The sequence below is a fragment of the Cervus canadensis genome, chromosome 31 (assembly GCF_019320065.1).
Source record: "Cervus canadensis isolate Bull #8, Minnesota chromosome 31, ASM1932006v1, whole genome shotgun sequence".
Taxonomy (NCBI): domain Eukaryota; kingdom Metazoa; phylum Chordata; class Mammalia; order Artiodactyla; family Cervidae; genus Cervus; species Cervus canadensis.
In genome coordinates this window covers 12,463,067-12,485,936 of record NC_057416.1, presented here as the reverse complement: position 1 = coordinate 12,485,936, position 22,870 = coordinate 12,463,067, and the positions used below count along the sequence as shown (strand labels likewise).

Below are 22,870 nucleotides of genomic sequence, written 5' to 3'. Positions count from 1 at the left end.
CCACTGACAGCCAGGGCTGAAGCTGACAGAGGCTTATGAAAATCAAGCTGTTGTTTCTGTCACCAAGAGAATTAAGTTGGGATTTCTACAACAGATTGTTTTCCTAGTGTTTCATTAGTTTTTCTCTTGTTTCCAGGTTCTGTTCTAGAAATGAAAGAAGTATTCCTTCTCCAAGCAAACAGAAAGACTAAAAGTGTTCACCCTCATGACTGACTGCCCAGAGGGGCCAGTCATTATCAATAAGCCAGAGAATCTTTGAAGTAACAGTTGTCAGCGTTAAAGAATATGGTATGAGGACCCATTCCAAGAACATTCAAAATACAGAATGAAATCATTTACATGATTTATAGACCATGCCTTGCTTGCCAAAATACTGAGTTTGCCGTTATCCTGAAATGTTTGTTTCAGAGGATTCATTGGTGACAGTTATTAGCAGCTTCACCATTGAAATCCCATGGATCTACTCATTATTCAAAGGCTTGTTGTACTGACTCAATTTTAGAAATAATAATATCAAAAGGAATCTGGATTCCTTTCTCCTCAAAACGCTATTTAAGACCTATATCCTACTTTTATGCAAATAAATGTGTATAGATGTTAGTGACCTACTTAAGCACATAATATTTCCTTGGCTTGTTTTAACTTTTTGGAAGAAGAGTGCCATAGACCTGAAAATGATAATTCTTCGAAATTTTAAGACACTTTAATCATCATTATTAAAAGATCTAACTATTAGGGATATGGAGATTCTTGGAGGAAGGTTGGTAGATTAAAATATGGCAAAATCCAACAGGTACATGTATGGCTGAGGCCCCATCACCATTCACAAGAAACTATAACAATATTGTTAATTGGCTATATCCCAATATGAAATAAAAAGTAAAAAAAAAAAAACACCTCTGTATAGGCCAAACTATTTATCTGGTGGTATCAGTTTGAAATCCTTAAATGAGTATATTTTTAAGACCCTTCCAGTTTAAAAATGTAAGTTACTATTGTTCATTTTAACATGTCAACTTAGGAATACTGTGATGTAGGACATACTTATTGCATACATTGGAAAAAACATCTCCTACAGTACAATTGTTGTAGGTACACATAAAAATATTCTTTGTCTTCCTTTAGGTGGTTTGCTTCTCCAACACTTCATTTGCTTTTAGAAAGATCTACATTTCTGCTCCAATGAATCAATAAAGAATAATTAATGTGAAAAAATAAAAAAAGGTAAAATCCGGAAAAATAGCCTCTTCAAAATGTCCCTTTCATAATAATAATTATGAAATAATTAGTCCACTTTTTTCCTGAGAAGCTACATTTGAGAGAAAGAACATGATTTGTGAGTGTGTGAATGTGTATGTGTGTGTGTGGTTGTCAAGTGATAAATTTTATTAATAACAATATCAAAGACCCTTCAGGAACACAGGCACAACCAGCTCAAGTAGTTTGCTGTTTAGGATTTATTTGTCAACAAAGATTTAGTCAGTGTCTCCCTTATCAAGTTCTGTTGCCTATGAAAGCTGAATGATGTGGAGACCACGTCACCACTTCTGACACCTCGTAGGGAACCATAAATTCCACACGTCCCATCAGCCTGCCTTGACCGCTCACGTCATCTCATCAGGCAGGGCTGAAAAACAGCTTGGGAAGCCAGTTTTCCAGCTGTTCCCCATTCATCTGGGCTCACGTGGAGAGCAGCTTTCCTCAGTTATGAACTTAACTATAATTAATGATATTTATGAAGCTGTTGTGGAAATTTTTTTCAAAGCAAAATACCGAGGAAGTCGTCTCTGATACCGTGGAGATGGCTCTCGCCGTCCACCTGCTTCTGTGTTTGGGGGTCTCAGGCTCCTTTCCTAAAAATAAATGACCCACTTTCCCACTTTCAACATGCAGTGCTTCTCTCTATGTGATTCTCTTCTGAGATCATAAGGAATATCTTTGAAGAAGTAAAATGCATCTAAAAACAGCTTTAGTCTTAAAATAAATAATGGTAAAATCTGTGATGACTTGAAATGACTGAAACAATATGGTTAGATTTTATGTATAAATTCTATGTAACTCAGTGTCTCAGGCACTACATCATGAAGCTAGCTTGTAAAAACTACAAGTGGGGTTAAGGAACAGATGAAGCATCCAGAACAAAATTAAAAGATCCCATGGTAAAGACCTACAGCATTTTCAGTCCTCTCAGCAGGGATCCCTGTACATTTCTTTAATATGCTCTTCACCTTTATCATGTAATTGTGAACCTTCTATGGTATTGTTATATTATATATAAATATTTTTTTTGGGGACACAAACGATTGTTATATTATATATAAATATTTTTATATTTACATATTTAATTTAGTTTTTCCTTGTGAAAAACTTACTGGCAAAATTTTAAACACATTTTAATTTTTTTTATAACAAACTGCAATTTTTAAGTAAATTCTTAGGTCTTACGAGAAACAATGCCCTCTGATATAGTGGAGTAAAGTTCTGGACTCAAAATAAGAAAACCTAGATAATATGCTTATCATGTTCATTCCCTAAGTCATGTCTGATTCTTTGAGACCTCACGGTCTCAAAGCAGGTTATAGCCTGCCTGGGTCATCTCTTCATGGGATTTCCCATGAAAGAATACTGGAGAGGGTTGCCACTTAAACACTGACTGGCTTTAATGCTGGACAGGTCACTGATTCTCTGGGCCTAAGATTTTTCTTTCTAAAAAATTGTGGATACTGATATTTGATTCATTAGGTTGTGAAATAATAGCAGCTAAAATTAATTGGGCACTTACATTTTATAGGCACAGTGGTTATTTTTCTTTTCATCACTAAAATTGAAATATAATTAATTTACAGTGTTGCATTAGTTTCAATTGTAAAGGAAAGGGTTTCAGTTAAACATATATGCATATCTATTCTTGTTTAGATTCTTTTCTATTATAAAAAATAACCTATTTTTCCATAGGTTATTATAAGATATTGAAAATAGTTCCCCGTGCAACACAGTAGGTCTTTTAATAATTATTTTGTGAAATATTCCAAAGATGTCTACTATTACTTATCCTGTTTACAATGACAAGGAAACCCAGGTTTATGGAAGTTAACTACCCTGCTCAAGATGACATAGCTGATAAGTGACAGAGGTGGGATTACAAATTCAAATCTTCCTGCTTTGAGGCTCTGTGCTTATAAACAGCATTCTAAAAATACATTGTAACGGGATATTCAAGTGTGACACCGTATTTTCCCACAGAAGATCACTGTGGTAAAGGTTATGCCTTTCTGTGAATTCAGTGTTTAGGAAGGATATTCAATACTTGGTAAATTTAATGGGATTAAATTGACTGTGATCTTGGAAATAATTAAAAGGAAATGCCTGGGAAAAACAAATAAACATGTCCAAGATGCAGAAGTACTGTATCATTTTTTTTTTTCTCAGAGCAAAGGGCCTCATATCCTAGCTTCGCATACAGTAACATGTTAGGAGCCTTGAGTGTCCTTCTACAGCCATGGAAAACCACAGGAAATGTAGGATGATAATGCAGAAGGCTTCCTCTCTCTTAGGGGCAGAAGTGATAAAGGGGAGAAAGAGTTCACTAGTGGAGGAGACTGAAAGGGTCAGGCTGTGGCTATAACATTAGGGAGAAAAGACAATTCCAGTGGAGCCCACCAACACCAAGTCAGGCTGGCCGACGGGAAAAGCCACAAGGATGACCCTCTTTTTTTTTTGATGTAGGCCATTTTAAACTCTTTATCGAATATGGTTCTATATTGCTTCTGTTTCATGGGTGGGGGGAGGGGAACTTGTTTTGTTTTTTGGCTGCGAGGCATGTGGGATCCTACCTCCCCAACCAGGGATCAAACCTATGCCCCCAGCACTGCCCCTGGAAGAAGTCCTAGTCATTAGACAGACACGGCAGTCCCCGGACGAGCCTCTCTGGAAGCCTGGATAAGTCACCAGTGATGAAACGCAGCAGTTCAAGAAAGAGACCGGAAGTTCTTATCTTCAGAAATACTGAGTATTTTCTCCCAAAGCAAGTTAGTACTACACAAAAGTGGGTCTAGCTAAAAAAATATAATTGTTCTTTGATTCACTGTATATGTGCTTAAAATGCACCATGGAAGCGTCTCAAGGTAATGTTCTTTCCCCTTCTAGGCCCAACTCAATAATGGAAATTGGACAGGTAGACCTCTTTGGTTCTCAAATGCAGAACAATGATCTCTATCTCCAAGCAACTTTTGAAATACAGGAAACACATGTTTTAGAAATATCTTCAAAATAGGTTAATATAGAACTCAGGAATGCTTGGAAACGAATGCGGAAATATGATTTAATAGCTTTTAAAATTATTTTCTGTGTATACTCTATAAAGAAAATTCTTAAAGCATAAAAGTGTGTTATCTAAAATTAAAGGAAAGGAACAAACAGAAACAGGCTATAAATTCTTGTGGAAATTTTAAATCTAGTTACCCCAAATCTCCAAAGAAAGATTTCTTTCCACTTCTAGATATTAACTACAAAGAGGGTTCTAGCTAAACAAACTCAACAAATAAAAAATATCATAACTTCCCCCCCCTCAGATACTTCCAAATTTATTTTTATTATATCACAATGCATTGGTTTTAATATTCCTGAGAATTGATTTTTGGGGCCACATTTAGGTTTATGTGGTAATGCTTAAAATCTGTCCTTATGTCAGCATTTGTCAAAACACATACTACTACTTATTATTCTGGCTTTAGCAGGAAAACCTTTCTCTAATGCTCAAATTCAGTAAATACTGCATTTTATGCACTGCTCTAGCCTCCCACATTTTATTTCTCCTTTTAAAATAGACATCCTGATGAAAATTAGGCGCTCAGTGTTCACAGTCTAAGACATAATCTCTAAGAGGGCAAGGACTGTGTAAGGTTGCTCATTGCACTATCTGTGATAATGTCTCAATAAATAAATGTCCAAAGAATGACAGATGGATGGATGAATGAACGGTTACTTCCTTTTCTGATGTTATTTTATTAGGCCACTAAAGAAATGGTGGCATCTTATTGTTAAGGAAGGACAAGATGTGAGTAGTCTGAAGACAGTCTAAGATGACACAGGAACAATAAACTAAAAAGAGTCACTACACATGTGCATTTTCTTTGATCTGTTTTATTTAAGGATGAAATCTTTGTTGGAACATAGATTCAATGGAACATAGAGGTTTTCTGCTGAATTCATTCCTAAGATTCCTAGCAATCCATCAAGCTCTTTTTTTTTTAACCTCATATATGCCAGTTACTTTTCCTTTCACTCCTCTGTATGTAGCTATTTCTCTCGGTACACACTGCTCTCAGTAACACTAAAGTTGAAGCAAATGACATATGCAACACCGATTAAATATTTATGCAATGTAGCACTGAAATGGTAAATATTGTATTATGCTTTCCACTTGTCATTAGTCGGGAGTTGTTGCTACACTCTGCAAAAATGATAGCCTAACACAAAGAAGACAGCCCTGTATTTCACAGGCAAAATATTTATCTATAGCACAAACTAGAGTTTAGATGACTTTAAAGGTATTTCTTATTGCTGCTGTCCTTGGACATTTTTCAAGTCAGGGAGAGTCTTATATTTGAATGGTTATACTTATACTATTTCCCATATATTATTCAGTTTGAAAAGTTAAAGTGTTAGTCACTCAGTCGTGTCTGATTCTTTGCGATCCTATGGACTGTAACCCGTCAGGCTCGTCTGTCCACGGAATTCTCCAGGCAAGAATACTGGAGTAGACAGCCATTCGCTTCTCCAGGGGATCTTCCTGACCCAGGGATCGAACCTGCATCTCCTGCTTTGTAGGCAGGTTCTTTGCCATCTAGGTCACGAGGGAAGCCCACCAAACTAAGAGTAAATAAGTAATTTTTGGTGAGGAGAGGAAGAGCATACTTTCTGCATTTGTATAATTACTTGATTTTGGTAGTAATCTCTTTTTTCTCTAGAGTAATACTAGAATCAACCTAAAACTAAACATTTTTATGTTTTGCTAATAAACGGCAGCAAAAAATCTATAACATCAAAAAACTCTAAGTGCACAATATATTGATTTTCCCCCACTATAGGTTCAATTCAGAAGTCACTGAAATGATTATACAGAGGTGGCCAGAGAAAGAACTGAATTTTAAGTGATCTCTCGATCTTTTCTAGGTTTCTAAATGATACGTTAGATCATGTAGAGATAAATGAAATAAAATACTGATCTATTATTTAAAATTTTCAGTTTACAATTTTCAACCCACTAAAATATGAGCAATACATTTTTTTCCTTATGTTGTGGTGACAACACATTAGTATTAAAAATGCCACCATTCCATCTCAGACAAAATGCATTTTACTGAGCGTAATACAACTAAGAGCTAAGGGAAGAAGCTGTCGTGAAATACGGTATATAATTCATCGTTCGGCTGTGTTCAAGAACCTTATAAAATAGCACTTTTATGACAAAGACACGTCCAAAACAAAAGAATGTCACAACACATTTTATTTTGCCATCTATATTTAAGTGGTTGATTTTTTCACAAAGCATAAAGGGCTGGCTTATTTTTCCTTCTGACCCCGAGTTGCATATATATAGTTAGTACCGTAATCAATTTCAAGGTATACAGAGAGGTAAAGATATTCATAAAATGCAAATAGACACAGAAGTAGGACAGATAACTGCTAAGGAATCATCACCACCATGAACCTGGATCCGACAGGTTATGTTTTGCTTGATCGAGGGAATGCTTATGTTGTTAAACAGCCTTTTTAGCAGATGTATGACAACATCTATTTTAGGAATCAGTTGGTAGCAGCTGTTCAAAGGAAATAAATAACTACATAGTATTTTTTCCTAAATGAAAAGGAATATTGAAAATGTGAGTAGTTCTTTGGTTAGCAGCCTATGTCAGAAGTTCACGAGAAAAACAATGTTGAGTTATTTGTCATTGAAAATGAATCCATAAAGCAGCCCCTTACAAGTTCAGACTTTCGTGGAAAAAAAAGATTATTGAAGGTTTGGAAGGCAGTAGGAAGTGTCTGTTTAGGGATACAGGGTTGTTTTTTTGTGTGTGGGTGATAGAAGTACTCTAAAATTGGTTCTGGTGATGACTGCAAAGCTGTATGAATATACGAATCGCCATTGACATGTATACTTTAAATGGGTGAACTATATGGTATTCGGATTATATCTTAATAAACTGTTATAATGGACTTCCCAGGTGGAGCTAGTTGCAAAGAATCCACCTGCCAATGCAGGAGACGCAAGAGACATTGGTTCAATCCCCGGGTGGGAAAGATCCCCTGAAGTAGGAAATGGCAATCCACTCCTGTATTCTTGTCTGGAAAATCCCACGGACAGAAGAGCCTGGTGGGCTACAGACCATGGGATTGCAAAGGCTCGGACACAATTGAGCACAGAGTCAATACTTTTAAGCTGTTATAAAAAAAATTAGTCACGGGGATTACTGGGTTGTGATAAACTTGGCCTAAAGGGCCAAAAATTGAGAAACTGTGCTAACATATGTAATTTTTTTGAAAATAATTTTTGATGTAAACCATTTTTAAAGCATTAATTGAATTTGTTATAATAGTACCTCTGTTTTATGTTTGGTTTTTTTGTCCACAAGGCATGTGGAATCTTAGCTCCCGATCAAGGACTGAACCCACACCTTCTGATTGAAAGGTGAAGTCTTAACCACTGGACAACTAGGGAAGTCCCAAGCATAATGTATTTTGATAAGATTTTTGTCTTCTTGAGTTTCCCTTAAGTTTAAATTATATGTGCAAACTTTTATCTTATTGAAATATTCTTAATCCAATCACCATTCCTCTTAATCCAATCACCTCTCACTCTCATAATATCTTACTTGGTCTACTGCAATAGCTATATAATTATAAAAGGAATGCAATAATTGATAACAACATAATACAGTAGAATATAGAAACAGCTAAATCAGGGATTTGACTGCTTTGAAAGAAATATTCCCATCTTAACATGATGTTCTTAAGATTAATGAGAAAAGTAAACCAAATCCATGTTCCTATTTTGTACTCATTTTGCTCAATAAAGAACTGCATTGCAAATAAATAAATAATATGTGCAAACTCTTTTGGTGCTACTCTACATGGCATTCCCCATGATAATTCTGTGAATTTTCAGACTCTGCCTAGCAGTATATGGTCACGTTAATGAGGTTGTGTCCATAATGGTGCTATTTGAAGTTTGGCTTGATTTGTTGCAGTTTTCACTGGTGTTAACATAGTAATTTCAACATATTTTGACCAGTGTTTCCTAATGTTTCAATGATGTTTACACTTTATGATAAGATTTGTGGGCATATTTCAATGTGTAAAAAGTTAAAATTTCAGGGTCTCTCCCACCTAGGAAAAAGACCTTCTGTGAGTAAAGAACAATAATCAAGATGCCAACTCATCCCATAACTGTGAGCAGAAACAGAAGCAACAGCAAGCAGAAGACTACTCCTTTCTATTCATTCTCTGGTGAACAACTGCTGACTATTGCCCATCTTCATCATTTTCAGATTAAAACAGTTCAGTTCAGTTCAGCTGCTCAGTTGCATCTGACTCTTTGTGACCCCACGGACTACAGCATGTCAGGATCTCCTGTCCATCACCAACTCCTGGAGTTTGCTCAAACTCATGTCCATCGAGTCAGTGATGCCATCCAACCATCTCATCCTCTGTCATCCTCTTCTCCTCCTGCCTTGACTCTTTCCCAGTGTCAGGGTCTTTTCCAGTGAGTCAGTTCTTTGCATCAGGTGGCCAAAGTATTGGAGTTTCAGCTTCAGCCATCAGTCCTTCCAATGAATATTCAGGGTTAATTTCCTTTAGGATGGACTGGTTTGATCTCCTTGCAGTCCAAGGGACTCTCAAGAGTCTTCTCCAACACCGCAGTTCAAAAGCATCAATTCTTCAGCGCTCAGCTTTCTCTACAGTCCAATATCCATACATGACTACTGGAAAAACCATAGCTTTGACTGGACGGACCTTTGTCAGCAAAGTAATGTCTCTACAAAATGGAGTAAATTAGGGCCCAGAAAAAGTTGGACAGCTATGTTTTTGGATAGGGCTGTATCACTAACCACTATCATTGAACCTAACCTTTATGTTTAGTAATCAGGAGAATTTTCACTGTGGAAAGGCATATCAACTTAAAGATAATGCATTAGAGAAGGATCTTAATCGGGAGCTCAGTGATCTAAAGAAAATCACATATGACTCTGTTGAAAAGAGGTGTGCCATATGTATAGACCTGGATATTTGATTTTTAAGAACTGGGATATGATAAATCATGGCCCATCTATTCTATTATGAATCAGCTTCAGCACAGTTTCTCAGTTCTGCTCACTCCTCTGTCACAACATGGCTTCATGATCTCCCACGTAGACTAGTTTTCTAACAGTGCTATCTACCTTTGCACTGTCCAGACGGTAGCCACCAGTCAAATATGTAGCTGTCTGAGTTCAGATTATTTCTGTGCATGTGTGTGTGCTCAGTCACTAGCTGTGTTTGACTCTTTGTGACCTCCTTGCCAGGCTCTTCTGTTCATGGGATTTTCTAGGCTAGCAGACTGGAGTGGGTTGTCATTTCCTACTCCAGGGGATCTTCCGCACCCAGGGATCGAACCTGTGTCTCTTGTGTCTCTTGCACTGGCAGGCAGATTCTTTACCACTGTGCCATCTGGGAGGCCCCTCAAATTAATTAACAATAATAAAGTCTAAACTCCAGGCTCTTAGTTACATCAGCCACTTTTCAAGGGCTCTCTAGTCACGTGTGTCTAGTGGCTATGACTAGGACACTAGAAATGTTTCCTTCATCAAGTACCACATCTGACCGTGCTGCGGTGGATCACAATACCATCACCAGGGAGCCTGTTTGAAACACAGACTGTTCTCACACTGGACCTGCTCAATCAGAATGTGCATGTTAACAAGATCCCCAGGTGATTCCTAGAAGCCGTTAAGTCTGAAAAGTCCAAGTTTCGACTTTCTGTCTTAGAATTACATATTTTGGAATGCCACTAGAGCAATTTTTCAAAACATAAATGTGATGCTTTTTCACTACAATGCTTCCATTTCTTCAGTTTCTTCCCTCTTTTCAGTTCTTCAAAAACCTCATGGGAGGCCCCATAGATAATGTCCTGGGATCCTTGGTAGTTTCCAGTCCAGCTTCCATCATTTACTGGCCTGTGTGACTTTAAGGTGAAGTGCCTTTTTTTTTTTTTCCATTTATTAGTTGGAGGCTGATTACTTTACAATATTGTAGTGGTTTTTGTCATACATTGACATGAATCAGCCATGGATTTACATGTATTCCCCATCCCGATCCCCCCTCCCACCTCCCCCTCCACCCGATTCCTCTGGGCCTTCCCAGTGCACCAGGCCCGAGCACTTGTCTCATGCATCCAGCTTGGGCTGGTGATCTGTTTCACCCTAGATAATATACATGTTTCGATGCTGTTCTCTCTAAACATCCCACCCTCGCCTTCTCCCACAGAGTCCAAAAGTCTGTTCTGTACATCTGTGTCTCTTTTTCTGTTTTGCATATAGGGTTGTCGTTACCATCTTTCTAAATTCCATATATATGCGTTAATATACTGTATTGGTCTTTATCTTTCTGGCTTAGGTAAAGTGCCTTTCTAAGACTATCCTATTTGTTAAACAGAGATGATAACTCACGGGGCTGCTGGGAAAATGAAAGGAGGAAATTCATACGCAGCTGCGAACACAGTGGTGGCACATCGTGAGCCTCCATAGGCACTGTTCTGGACCGTTCATGCTTTTTCCTTCCCTGCCTTGGATGACCTTGTCTCACGGTGATCTCCCACCAACCATAGTGATGTCAAGCCCAGTGAACTGAACTCCTCTGCATCTCTCAAACATCATCTGCTATTCCTATAACAAGTCTTTTCCCAACATCTTCAGCCAGGGGCAGGTGTTTCCGTCTTTCCTTTTCTTCCTCTCTCTCTCTTTTTTCTCATTTGGAAAAAGTTGTTATGAAAGCATGTTCTGTTAAAAGTGTACAGTATACAGACATTTGCACACATCTTTATCACTTGACTGGCAGCTTCTAGAAGAAAGGGCTAATTTGAACCTCTCATGCAGTGGAGTGACAAGAAAAATGCTGACCTAAAAATGGTTACTAAAAAGCCACAGAAGTACCAGAAGAAAATTTTTAAGTGACCTTTAAAAAACAATACTTGGAATAAATAAGAATTTTATAGGTATAACATGAACACTAGAAATGACAAGAAAAAATTGATAACTTTGAGTACTTAAAAAATTCCATATAGTATATGGCAAGGCAACCAAAAACAAAGTTCAGAATAAATTGGAAGAATATATAACATATGACAAATGATTCATATTCTTAATCAACATGTACAATTACCCCCTAAAAAAAATAAAAACCCCAAAAGAAAAATAGAGGAAACTAGGCTATTCAAACACACACAGAAAAATTACAAATGGTCAATAAGCGTTTGAAAAGATATTCAGCCCTACTAGTTAAAAATGAAAATGACAATAAAATATTTTAACCTAAGAGATTGCTAAGAATTAAAAATATTGATTATACACAGCACTGATAGCTATATAAACTGAGGGTAACTTGGACCTGGTTTGCTAAATTTAAGATACACCTACACTTTGGCACAGAAAATTTCTTTCAAAGAATTTATTCTGATCAAAAATTTCATTGATGGAAGACACCCTGCACACACAAACACACACACAAATGCATAAGAAAATGGTCATGCATTTTTGGAAATTGGTTAATTGATAATAGGTGCTAAATGATAGTTTGTGTGTGTCTGTTAGTCACTCAGTCGTGTCTGACTCTTTGCAACCTTACGGACTGTAATCCACCAGGCTCCTCTGTCCATGGAATTTTCCAGGCAAGAATACAGGAGTGGGTTGCCATTCCCTTCTCCAAAATGATAGGTTAGTGAGTGAGAAAAATCTGGTACAAAATGCATTAAAAATATGGACTTCTAGGTGTATATGTGTGTGTGTGTGTGTGTGTGTGTGTGCGTGTGTGTTAGTGGCTCAGTCGTGTCTGACTCTTTGCGACCCCATGGACTGTGGCCCGCCTGGCTCCTCTGTCTATGGGATTTTCCAGGCAAGAATACTGGAGCAGGTTGCCATTTACTTCTCCAGGGAGTCTTCCTGATCCAGAGATTGAACCCAGGTCTCCTGCATTGCAGGCAGATTCTTTACCATCTGAACTAGCAGGGAAGCCTAGGTGTATATGTGCATGGACAAATATCTGAAAGGGTGGACACCAGAAACTTAACAGCGGTTACCCATGCAAAGATATAACACTGACCTGTGGGAATTAATTTTCACTTTCTTTTTGGCTTCTGTCTCTGACATTTTGGATAGGAATAGGAATCTGAATGTAACGCAGGAAACCTGGATCTAATCCCTGGGTTAGGAAGATCCCCTGGAGAAGGAAATAGGAATCCACTCTAATATTCTTGCCTGGGAAATCCCATGGACAGAGGAGCCTGGCAGGCTACAGTCCATAGGGTTGTAATGAGTTGGCCATGACTGATCGACTTTCACTTTGTCCCTGAGATAGGAAAAACCACCAAACCCAAAGCCGGTCTCCTCTCTCCCTTCTTTTCTGACTGTTCTGAGATAATTCTACCTTAGAGAAGAGACTGGTAAATGCTACATTCTCATAACTTCTCTTGACCTTACTGGAAGGTGAGAAAGAAAATTCTAGGAGACAAGTAATCCCTCAGGCCCTTTATTTCTTTAAGGCTTTGACTTTATATTGACAGTCAATACGAGGGAAGGGGACCTCTAAGGGAATGGAAACAATTTAAGGATGGCTGCGCTTTTGTGAAAGGTGGTAAGGTCAATCTGATGATGACATTGGTCTCCCCATTGATTCTAGGGTTTATCAGGCTGATCTGCCTGGACAAGCTCTCCACCACTCAATAGAAAAGGACAGCCCTCCCGGAGAGAAAAGTGTCCTCCTCTGTTTTTCAAGGGTAAAGGCAGTATCTTCACTCTCAAGAAGATTTATCATGCTAACTGATGAAGAAGTGAAATTCTTTACCCGACCTAAACAGCAGCAAAGAAATCACTGTGTTAAGAATGCAAGTTATTTAAGCACAGAAAGACCAGTGAAAATTCCAAGTATATTTGTGTGCTTACGTAAAGCAATAAGAGGATGGCTTCATTCTTTGATGATAAAAGTAATTTTTCTAGATTCCATATATACGGTGCTGCTCATCCTTCTGCAGGGCAGGAATAGAGACGCAGACATAGAGAAAGGACTTGTGGACCCGGAGGTCGAAAGGAGAGGGTGGGACGACTTGGGGGAGGAGCGCTGATAAACATACAGTATTATGTATAAAACAGAGGGCTAGTGGGAACCTGATGGACAGCACGGGGAGCTCAGACTGGTGCTCTGTCTAGATGGGTGGGATGGGGGTGGGGAGGGAGGGAGGAAATACATGTATATATAAACATACATATGTATACATACACATACATATGTGTATATATACAGCTGGTTGCCTTCATTGTACAGCATAAATTAATACAACACTGTAAAGCAATTATACTCCAAGAAAAAAAAAAAGTAATTGTGTCAGATAACACTTGGATTGTATCACCTTAATTTCCAGCACAGTAACTAAATCACAACAAATGTTCAACAAATATCTGTTGAACTGACAAGAGTACGTGAGTATTTTAAAAATATAATTTGTATGACTTCCATGCAGATAAAGATAAAATCAAAGGGAGATGTTTAAAGTAGGATGCTAACCATGAAAGAGTAAAAACTGATAATTTGAAAAAAAGGCACTCTTTGAGTTTGTATTTAGGAGTCTGATATTCAATTATATTCATTGACAGATCCTTGAAAGGAGGAAAGGTTTACAAATAATAGTGATCTGATCTCACATTAAAATGCTATTTTTCTTCCTAATCACACAGGGTAAATAAAACTAAATAGTAGCAGAGCTGATATTCAAAACATTTAACAGTCTATTAAATAAATATTTAATAGGACACAGGCACTTAAGATCAGGAACGATGTCTGACAACACATCAACAAAACAGACACTGAATTCCAACCCTGCGTAGTACTTATTTATCGGTTTAGCATGCACTACAGTAAAAAAAAACAAAATCCCCTACTAATATGCTTAATTTATTACATCCCACTTATGACTGTTACATTTGAGAAACAAATAATGAACAAATAGTTAACCAGAAAAGACGCTCTTCAAGGCTGGATATTTTCTAGCTAAATACTAGCAATCTGTTTGTGAAGGCTGACTGTTGTCATTGTGACAATCCTGTGTACCACGAGTGTTACAAAACGGCACAGAAATGTATCACCAGCGTGTGATCTCAGTGAGTGATAACCCTTTCGGTACCCGGTTCGGCCACCTTCACAAGGAGGGAGTTAACTCGGATGACTGAAAGATGACAGAAAGGCCTCATCTTGTTCTCACCTCTGACGGACAGCGGCTGTACCAAGCCCTGTGATGAGGTGATCAGGCTGTGTGCAGGTTGAGAGGGAAGGGTGCCAGGTCCATGGGTGACGTCAGCCACCATCACAGAATCGGAAGTCACAGTGGGTAACATGCCACCGCGCTGCTCCCCCCGACTCAACTATCTCTCAAGTTCCTTCATGCTCTAAAACCCTACTTTCCTCTTCAATGATGTGACTCAAGATGGTCACTTCACTTCCAAAGGACATAATTCATTTTAAGGAGTATTATAGCTAAAGACAGAAACCGGTTCACCACAAAAGGGTCCTCCTATTCTACAGACAGCCCTGTGACACTTACTCATTTATGGGATTTCACTGGGCATCACAAATAGCTCTGCAAACCTGAGGAAGCATCACTGGCTGTTCTTGGCAAAACACATAGCCTGTGATTTATCTCAGTGGACAAGATTTGCTTTTCGATGCCGTATGCCTTTCTCTACACACTTAGATCAAGATTGGATATGGTCATTTCTGACATTTGAATAAGCCATTTGCCAATAGCTTAAATGCTCATCTATGTTCTGAAATAGTTAAAGAAAAGACACATTTGCAACTTCTCTTAGCAGCTCCAATCAGGTGACAAAAAAACCACAATCAATACTCCATCCGAAAAGGTGGAAAACCCACATAGAGGGACGTGTACATCATCCAGCCGTTGTTTTATGGATGCACAGCTCTCTGGAGAGAAGTTCCTGAGTGCACGAGGATGGCCCTGAGTGATGGGGTTTACATTTAGACCGCGGACTTGGCTGAAAGACAAGCACCATCACGAGGAGGAGCAGAGAGCTCCCTACCGAGGCCGCCCTGAAGGGGATTCCTACACAGAGCCCATTCCTGCAAGCGCATGAACTGCTTCCTGGACATGAAATGTCACAGAAGTGTCCACACTCACGAGAGACAAATGCAACACAGATGGATGCTCCAGTGAGTGTCCAAGGCAGACCTCGCACTTCACGCAGACAGAGCTTCTCCATTTATCTACATAACGAGAATGACCATTTATCATACATCACGACCAACTTCTCCCCCATGACGTATAACCTCTGAATACAAGCCCTGTCCAAATAAACACATAAAACCAACTGAACAATCAGGAACATCCCCATGTATAGACAAAAGAGTTCTAGAAACGGGCTCTTACCTATAAAATACGACAGCAGTATTGCCAGGAGCACTGAGACCCCTACAGCGCACAGGGCGGTACATTTCCAGCTACAGTACTTTGAAGACTTCTTGAATTTAAAAGCACTTCTTGATAGGGTGTTTCTAGGTAGTGGCCGAGTAGGTGGCGAGTAAACAGAGCCAGAGGCCATCGTGTATCCCGGCGTGGCAGTGCTGAACAGTGGCGTGGTCCCTGTTCCCGTTTTGAATAGGAAATGCCTGCAGGATGGGAGAAAATCATTGTAAGATGCAAATATACTGTGATCAGAGAGACAGAGACAGCGAGGCATGGATTCACCTCTCGTCCTGTCTCTCTCTGGCTTTACAATCATTTACTACATAGAATGAAAAAAAAAAATGAGACATTAAGACGTTTCACCCTAAAAACCCAACTCGGAAACATGACTTTGAAGAGACTGATTTCTCATGAATAGATGAGGAGGAGTAACACACACAAATGACGCCTGTCTCTTCCAGTAGGCGTCTGGAGAGATGGCAGAGGAGTTCTAATCACACCATTTTCCTGTACAAAAGCATTCTGGAAGTTTCCTTTATGAACTGCCTTCAGAACACCTTCACATGTTGCTGAAGGAAAGCACTGACATGACGTTATAGCTGCATGTGGCCGTGCTCCATGTGAGGATATGTACGCCTACATACACAAGCACGCACGATCATGCGGAACATGCTGCTTTCTTTCCTGGGCGTGATTGAAAATTCTCACCTGTCCCCCACCTCCCACCACCCATATCGAGTACTGCCAAGCTTGGCCACAGGTGGTTGGCCAGTTTTCAAGGGAGGCAAGCCAATCTTATCTTTTGCTTATGTCAAACATAACTAGCAAACTAAGTCTGCTGGGGTGAGGGATGGAGAAAGGGAAGCAAACACAGAACACTTTCTAAAATCAGCCTCAATGAATGAAGAGGCTAGTGAAGCAAGTTTTTAGATCAACTTCCCAGGTGGTGCAATGGTAAAGAATCTGCCTGCCAATGCAGGAGATGCAAGAGATTCGGGTTCGATCCCTGGAGTAGGAAACAGCAACCCACTCCAGTATTCTTGTCTGAAAAATCCCATGGAGAGAGGAGCCTGGAGGGCTACAGTCCGCAGCGTTGCAGAGTCGGACACAACTGAGCGGTTGAGGACACACAGACACACACAGAAAGATTCCCTAATGATTAGAGCTGAATGACAGTGGGGCAAATTGCCTCTGAAAGTTCTCTGCTCTCTTACTTTGAAAATGTCTAAGCAGAAATTGAGTAATCACATGAAAGGAGTGACTGGGAATTCTTTACAAAAGATGACTAGTTTTAAGATTCCTATGAATATTAGTTAGTTAGTTAAGTCGCTCAGTTGTGTCTGACTCTTTGCGACCCCGTGGCCTGTAGCCCACCAGGCTCCTCCGTCCATGGGATTCTCCAGGCAAGAATACTGGAGTGGGTTGCCATTTCCTTCTCCATGGGATCTTCCCAACCCAGGGATCGAACCCGGGTCTCCCGCATTGCAGGCAGAAGCTTTAACCTCTGAGCCACATTAAATGTCCTCAAATTGAGAAAAAAGCATCATGTTTGAAATTTCATAGTATGTGAGTATCTTACTGTGTTTTTACTTTGTGTCCTAACCTTTTCTATTATTTTCCCTAATAACATGTCCAGTGAGGTCAACAGACTCTGCTCTCTTTCATATGCAGGAGACTATAGGAAATAATCTGGAGTATTCCATCATGGTACAAAACAGCCTGGATGCAAAGGGTGATTTTAGATGGGATATAGTTGAATATTTTAAACTGTAATACAAATGAATTTGTTTTAATGGCTATTATAAAATAGACTGAATATACCAAACAAGTTAAGGGGGTTAAAGGGGCTTCCCAGGTGGCACTAAAGTGGTAAAGAACCTTGCCTGCCAAGGCTGGAGACAAAAGAGACGGGAGTTCAATCCCTGGGTCAGGAAGATTCCCCCGGAGGAGGCATGGCAACCCACTCCAGTATTCTGGCCTGGAGAATCCCATGGACAGAGGAGCCTGGTGCATACAGAGTCGGACACGACTGAAGCGACTCAGCGCAAACAAGGGGTTAAAGACCAGAACCTAGAAGGTAGATGGCTCAGGTTCAAATCCCGGTTTACTACACTAGGTTTGTGTCCGCGGGGAAGGTATTTAACCTCTCTCTGTGTTTTGGTTTCTCAGTATGGAAAACAAGAATAGTATCTATCCGTCAGCGTTGTTATTAGGCTTAAATGAGTTAATGTTCTTACAGTAAAGTACCTGGATACAGTAGGCACAATATAGGGCTTCCCAGGTGCCCGGTGGTAAAGAATCCACCTGCCAACGCAGGAGGCATGGGTTGGATCCCTGGGTCAGGAAGAGCCCTGGAGAAGGAAATGACAACCCACTCAAGCATTCTTGCCTGGGAAATCCTTTGGACAGAGGAGCCTGGTGGGCAACAGCCCATGGGGGTGCAAAAGAATGGGACAGGGCTTAGTGACGAAACAGCAACAACCACCAGGACAACGTAAGTGTTGAGAAACGAAAGAAGAAACAAGCTTATGATTTAACAACATATTATTGCTTATGCAAGGCTGACCAGGGATTTATGTTACAAAGAACCCATTTCCAGGAAAATTATTAAGTGAATTAACTGTGTAGCTGATGTACAGATATGGTAAAAGTCATGAAAATTTGCCTCACAGGTATAATGGGAAGAATTCTAGATTAGAAATCAGAAGAGCTAGGTTTAAATTCCTGACCTAACATTTCCTAAATTTAGGATCCTGTTTTCATGTGTAAAATGAAGCTAATGATTTACTTACCTTACAAAGCTGTAAAGAAGTTAATGCGTCTAAAAAGGCTTTGTCAACCACAAAATTAGAACACATGCAGATGACAAGTAACCACTTCTATAAATTATACTAATGACCATATTATGAGGTCCATTTCCCCCCAGAGAACTACTTTATAAAGCAAACTTTGAAGTTTACAACCTGAATTAAACGGTATGTTGGAAGCAGTGTTTTGGCACCTGCTACCATATTGATATTCAGCCTAATCATTAAGAACGTGGGCTCTGGAGCCAGACTGAAGGTGAATGTGTTAGTAGCTCAGTCGTGTCCGACTCTCTGAGACCCCACGGACTGTAGCCCACCAGGCTCCTCTGTCCATGAGATTTCCTAGGCAAGAATACTGGACTGGGTTGCCATTCCCTTCTCCAGGGGATCTTCCTGACCCAGGGATCGAACCCAGGTCGCCTACACTGTAGGCAGATTCTTTACTGTCTGAACCACCAGGGAAGTCCATGCCTGGGTTCAAATCCAGACTTTACCTATAATTAGCTGGATAATGTTTCTAAATTGCTCAAATTCTCTGTGTGTTGGTTTTATCACCTATGAAACGGCAATAAAACATGGCCTATTATGAAGGCATCTCATGAGGATTAAATGAGTAACGTACATGACTTGTTTACGTCCGGCACCAGGTTAAGTGTCCAACACACACGGAAGAGACCCTCCTGAGATTCCTGCAGCTCAGCGCAATTTGTGGGAAGCAGAATGACTTCTGTGGCTTCCAGAGCAGCAGAAAAAAGAGAGAGGGTGTTGCCGTCACTGCAAAGAGGCCGTGCAGACAGGGATGCAGGCCGTCACAGCAGTCACACGGTGACTGATGCTGAGGGGACAGACAGAAGACCGGCATCTGGGTGAAGACTCAAAGCCTGAGGGGCAGCTCGCTCTGCTCACAGCATCAAGTCAGGGGTCAGGCGTGGGGGAAAGACCCAAATTACCCGAGGGAAGTCCCTAGGGTTGAGGGTTTCAAGTAAAATACAGACAGAAAAAAAAACAAAAACAGACAGAGATATTTTAAAAAAAGGTCATTTATCTGGCATACGAATGTGGATGGATACAAATGGTATATCCATGGAGTGAGTTGGCAGCCTGTCTTCTCTGGTTAGAACGTAAACTCCACAAAGTCTCATTCGCCCCTGTCTTTTCAGGACTTGCAAAGTTCTTGGCATAGACTTGTTGCTCCACAGATATTGTGAGATAAGGAAAATGGTGACTATTGTGCCAATGTGGAAAGTGAGTCTCAGAAAAAAGTACCTGGGACAAAGACTCATGGCTAATAAACAAATGATAAAAAATAAATAAAAGTTGGAAATGATAGCAAACCTCAACCTGGAAAATGTGTTAAAGGTTTATTCCAAGTGGTTGGGTCATTTCTGAATAGAAAATGGGATTTGACTCTGAGCCTTTAACACGGAAAACATGGATCAAGACAAGGTGTTAGACACATGTTGACCTCAAATTAGACACCTTTGCTTCAGTTTCTAAAATTTGTGGTATCAGTACCTGATGTCCACCTGCTCTGCTGATCCTGGAAAAGAATTATTTCAAGAACTAGGCTTGAGCCACTATGAAATTATTATTTTTCTTAGAGTAAAATGCAACTTTGAGACATTGTTGAAAACAAAGATATATTACTCAAAAATACATTGCTTATCAATGTGAGTGGAACTGAAGACTCTTAACTTTCAAGGAGTTTCTAAGTTATTTAATACATAAGGTTACTTTTGTTTCTGCAAGAGAAAATAGAATTTTTATGTATTTATTGACACTGTCTTTAAACCTCAGAAGTGCATTTCCTCTTCCTCTGTGTAAATGACTTTCTATGTCAGCGGATCCTCCAATTAGTACCTTGGAGATTTGCATAGTAAATAAAGAAACATTATAAAAACATTGAAAGAGAAATAAAATCGTCCATGAATTTTATTCTAGAATGACGGGTCTTCAATAGATTTGGAAGGCTTCTTAGTATGTAAGTACAGAAAGAATTTGTAAAGACTGCTTAAATTGATGCATTTTGAAAGCATTTACAAATGGTATTGTTCATGCGAGGATGATGCCTTTAGGAATCTTTAAGGCTTCAAAACAGGTTAAAACACACATGCAAAAATCTCTTAGACATTAACTAGACTGGTAGAAAAGTTCTGTGTCAACATACTTTCTATAGAGAACATTTGGTTTCAGATTTGGTAGGAATCTGTCCATTTTTAGGTTCAGGCAGGATGCCGTCTTTCCAAAGTCAGCAGTGTCGTTTCCACTGCAATACAGAAAACACAGAACACTGGCAAGCGGATTTTGTGACTTTAAGCCCAGGAGTTTTAAAAAAAACTGTTTCAAGGTCGAACACAATGCTCAGTTTACGTCTGGAGCTCCACAAATACCTAAGAAATGAACAGGTAAAGGGGAAACTGGAATGCAGCTACATGAAAACACACAAGGAGTTTCCAGAACATTCTTTTATCACCTAATTTTAAGGCGCTTACTCCTGTGTCATGACAGTCTTTCCCACCCTGTGACACTCTGCCAGGTCATACAGCCTTGGGAATATGCTTCTCATATATCAACAATTCTGCAAAAATTACTCTCAAAAGCATATGCTTCTGACCCGGCATCCATGCGAGATTTGGAGAATAAAGGGAGAGATGCGGTTTCCTTCTCAGCCCATATTTGGGAATGAAACCAGCGCATCCGGGGAGAATGTTCCCCATTGTATTCGGCAATAAAGCAGAAGCTGCAGCGGCAGCCTCTCTGTAAGCGGCTGGTTTTTTTCTGATGTTTCTAATGATGCCCGGCGTGGTGCCTGCCTCCAGGTCCTCTGCTATTTGCGCCACCGTTTTCACTCTGGCGATGAACTCAGGATGCACACTTGAAGAGAGACTATCAGAGACTGGGATGAGGAAAATCAATTTCAAAGCCCCAAAGACAGCCGGTACAGAAGGTCACCGAACATTAACGTTGCTTTGTGGCTTTGGAATCTTGAGGGGGATTCTATTAAGAACAACAAACTTTAGACAAGCGCCATGGAATCGCGTGGCATCATTAACTGTGAGGCCGAGGAGCAGCGAAAACATACGTGGGGAGGATCACCCGGTATTAAGCACAATTAATAGCTGCTCGTTTTTCTTCTGAAGTTGAAAGATCTGTTTCTTTGTTGATCTGCCTTCAGACCAACCTTTTCATTTCAGCTTTCTGCCTTCGGTTCTAGCTTCTAATTTCTGATGCTGTGATGGGTCTTGTCCTGGGACATGTCACAAACTAAATATTACTATCTATAAAAGGATACAAACGAGCTTATTGACAGAACAGGAGAAGACTCACAGACTTAGAAAACAAACTTAGGGTTACAAAGGGGAAAGGTGGGGCGGGGAGGGATAAATAAGGAGGTTGGGATTAATGCACACACAGAACTGTATACACAACAGACCATCAGTAAGGACCAGGGAACTGCTCAGTACTCTGTAATAGGTTTTCTGGGAAAAGAATACGAAAAAGAATAGATACAGGTATATGTATAATTGAATCACTTTACTGTATACCTGAAATGAACACAATATTGTCAATTAACTATACTCCAATATAAAATAAAAATTGAGAAAATCAGTCGGGGCAGAGGCTGAATCGCCTTGTCTTTCTCGCTGTCCCCATTCTCACCTTTTTGCCACTGATGGTTCCTCTGTCCTTGACGTCTACCTGACAGACGCAGAGTTAATTTTCAATGACTCTTCTCTTCTGCCTGCCCCCTCCTCCCACTAGCATTGAACTGTCAGAGAATCTTGCTCTCTTTCCTTCACAGCATTTCTCCCTTGCTTTTATTCTTCATTTCATTCATTTTGCTTCACTGCCAGGGTGGAGCAGTTCTTCTGAGTTCTTACAGCTCAACGTCCTCATTTTAATTTGTTTGGCCAAAGCCAAGAACGGGCACAAGTAACATTTTCATTTCAAATTTTCTTCTACTCTCAAGTGAAATGCCATGTTTTTAATACTGAACCCTCACAATACATTTACAGTAGTTAATACAATTACCTCTATATGCCCACTCATAATGTCTATCTACCCTTACCTCGGGTCACTTACAACTGCTTCCAGTCATTTATTTTGCTCTTTTACTCAATTTCTCAGCAGGTACGCTCTGTTCCTTGCTAACTCTTCACTTTTGATGGAGTTAGTCTTTCAAAGTAATTACTTTGAAAAAACTTAACTATCATTAAAATTTTTAGTGGAGAAATAATAGGGCTTTTTGAGTTATTTTAAATATGCCTTTCTATATTATGTTATATGTAATATCAATTCATTCAGCGCTCATTTTATAAGATCCTAACATCATGTACAA

General features: G+C 39.6%; 1 protein-coding gene across 7 annotated transcripts in view; it reads right to left on the bottom strand.

Annotated features, from left to right (window-relative positions):
• TENM3 (teneurin transmembrane protein 3) overlaps nt 1-22,870 on the bottom strand; it is a 621,736-nt gene that overhangs the window by 145,120 nt on the left and 453,746 nt on the right. For all 7 annotated transcript variants that reach the window (XM_043454043.1, XM_043454046.1, XM_043454048.1 and 4 more), the window contains one exon: nt 15,689-15,927. In XM_043454043.1, coding sequence (XP_043309978.1) covers nt 15,689-15,927 — 239 coding nt within the window. The remainder of the gene's footprint in view (nt 1-15,688; nt 15,928-22,870) is intronic.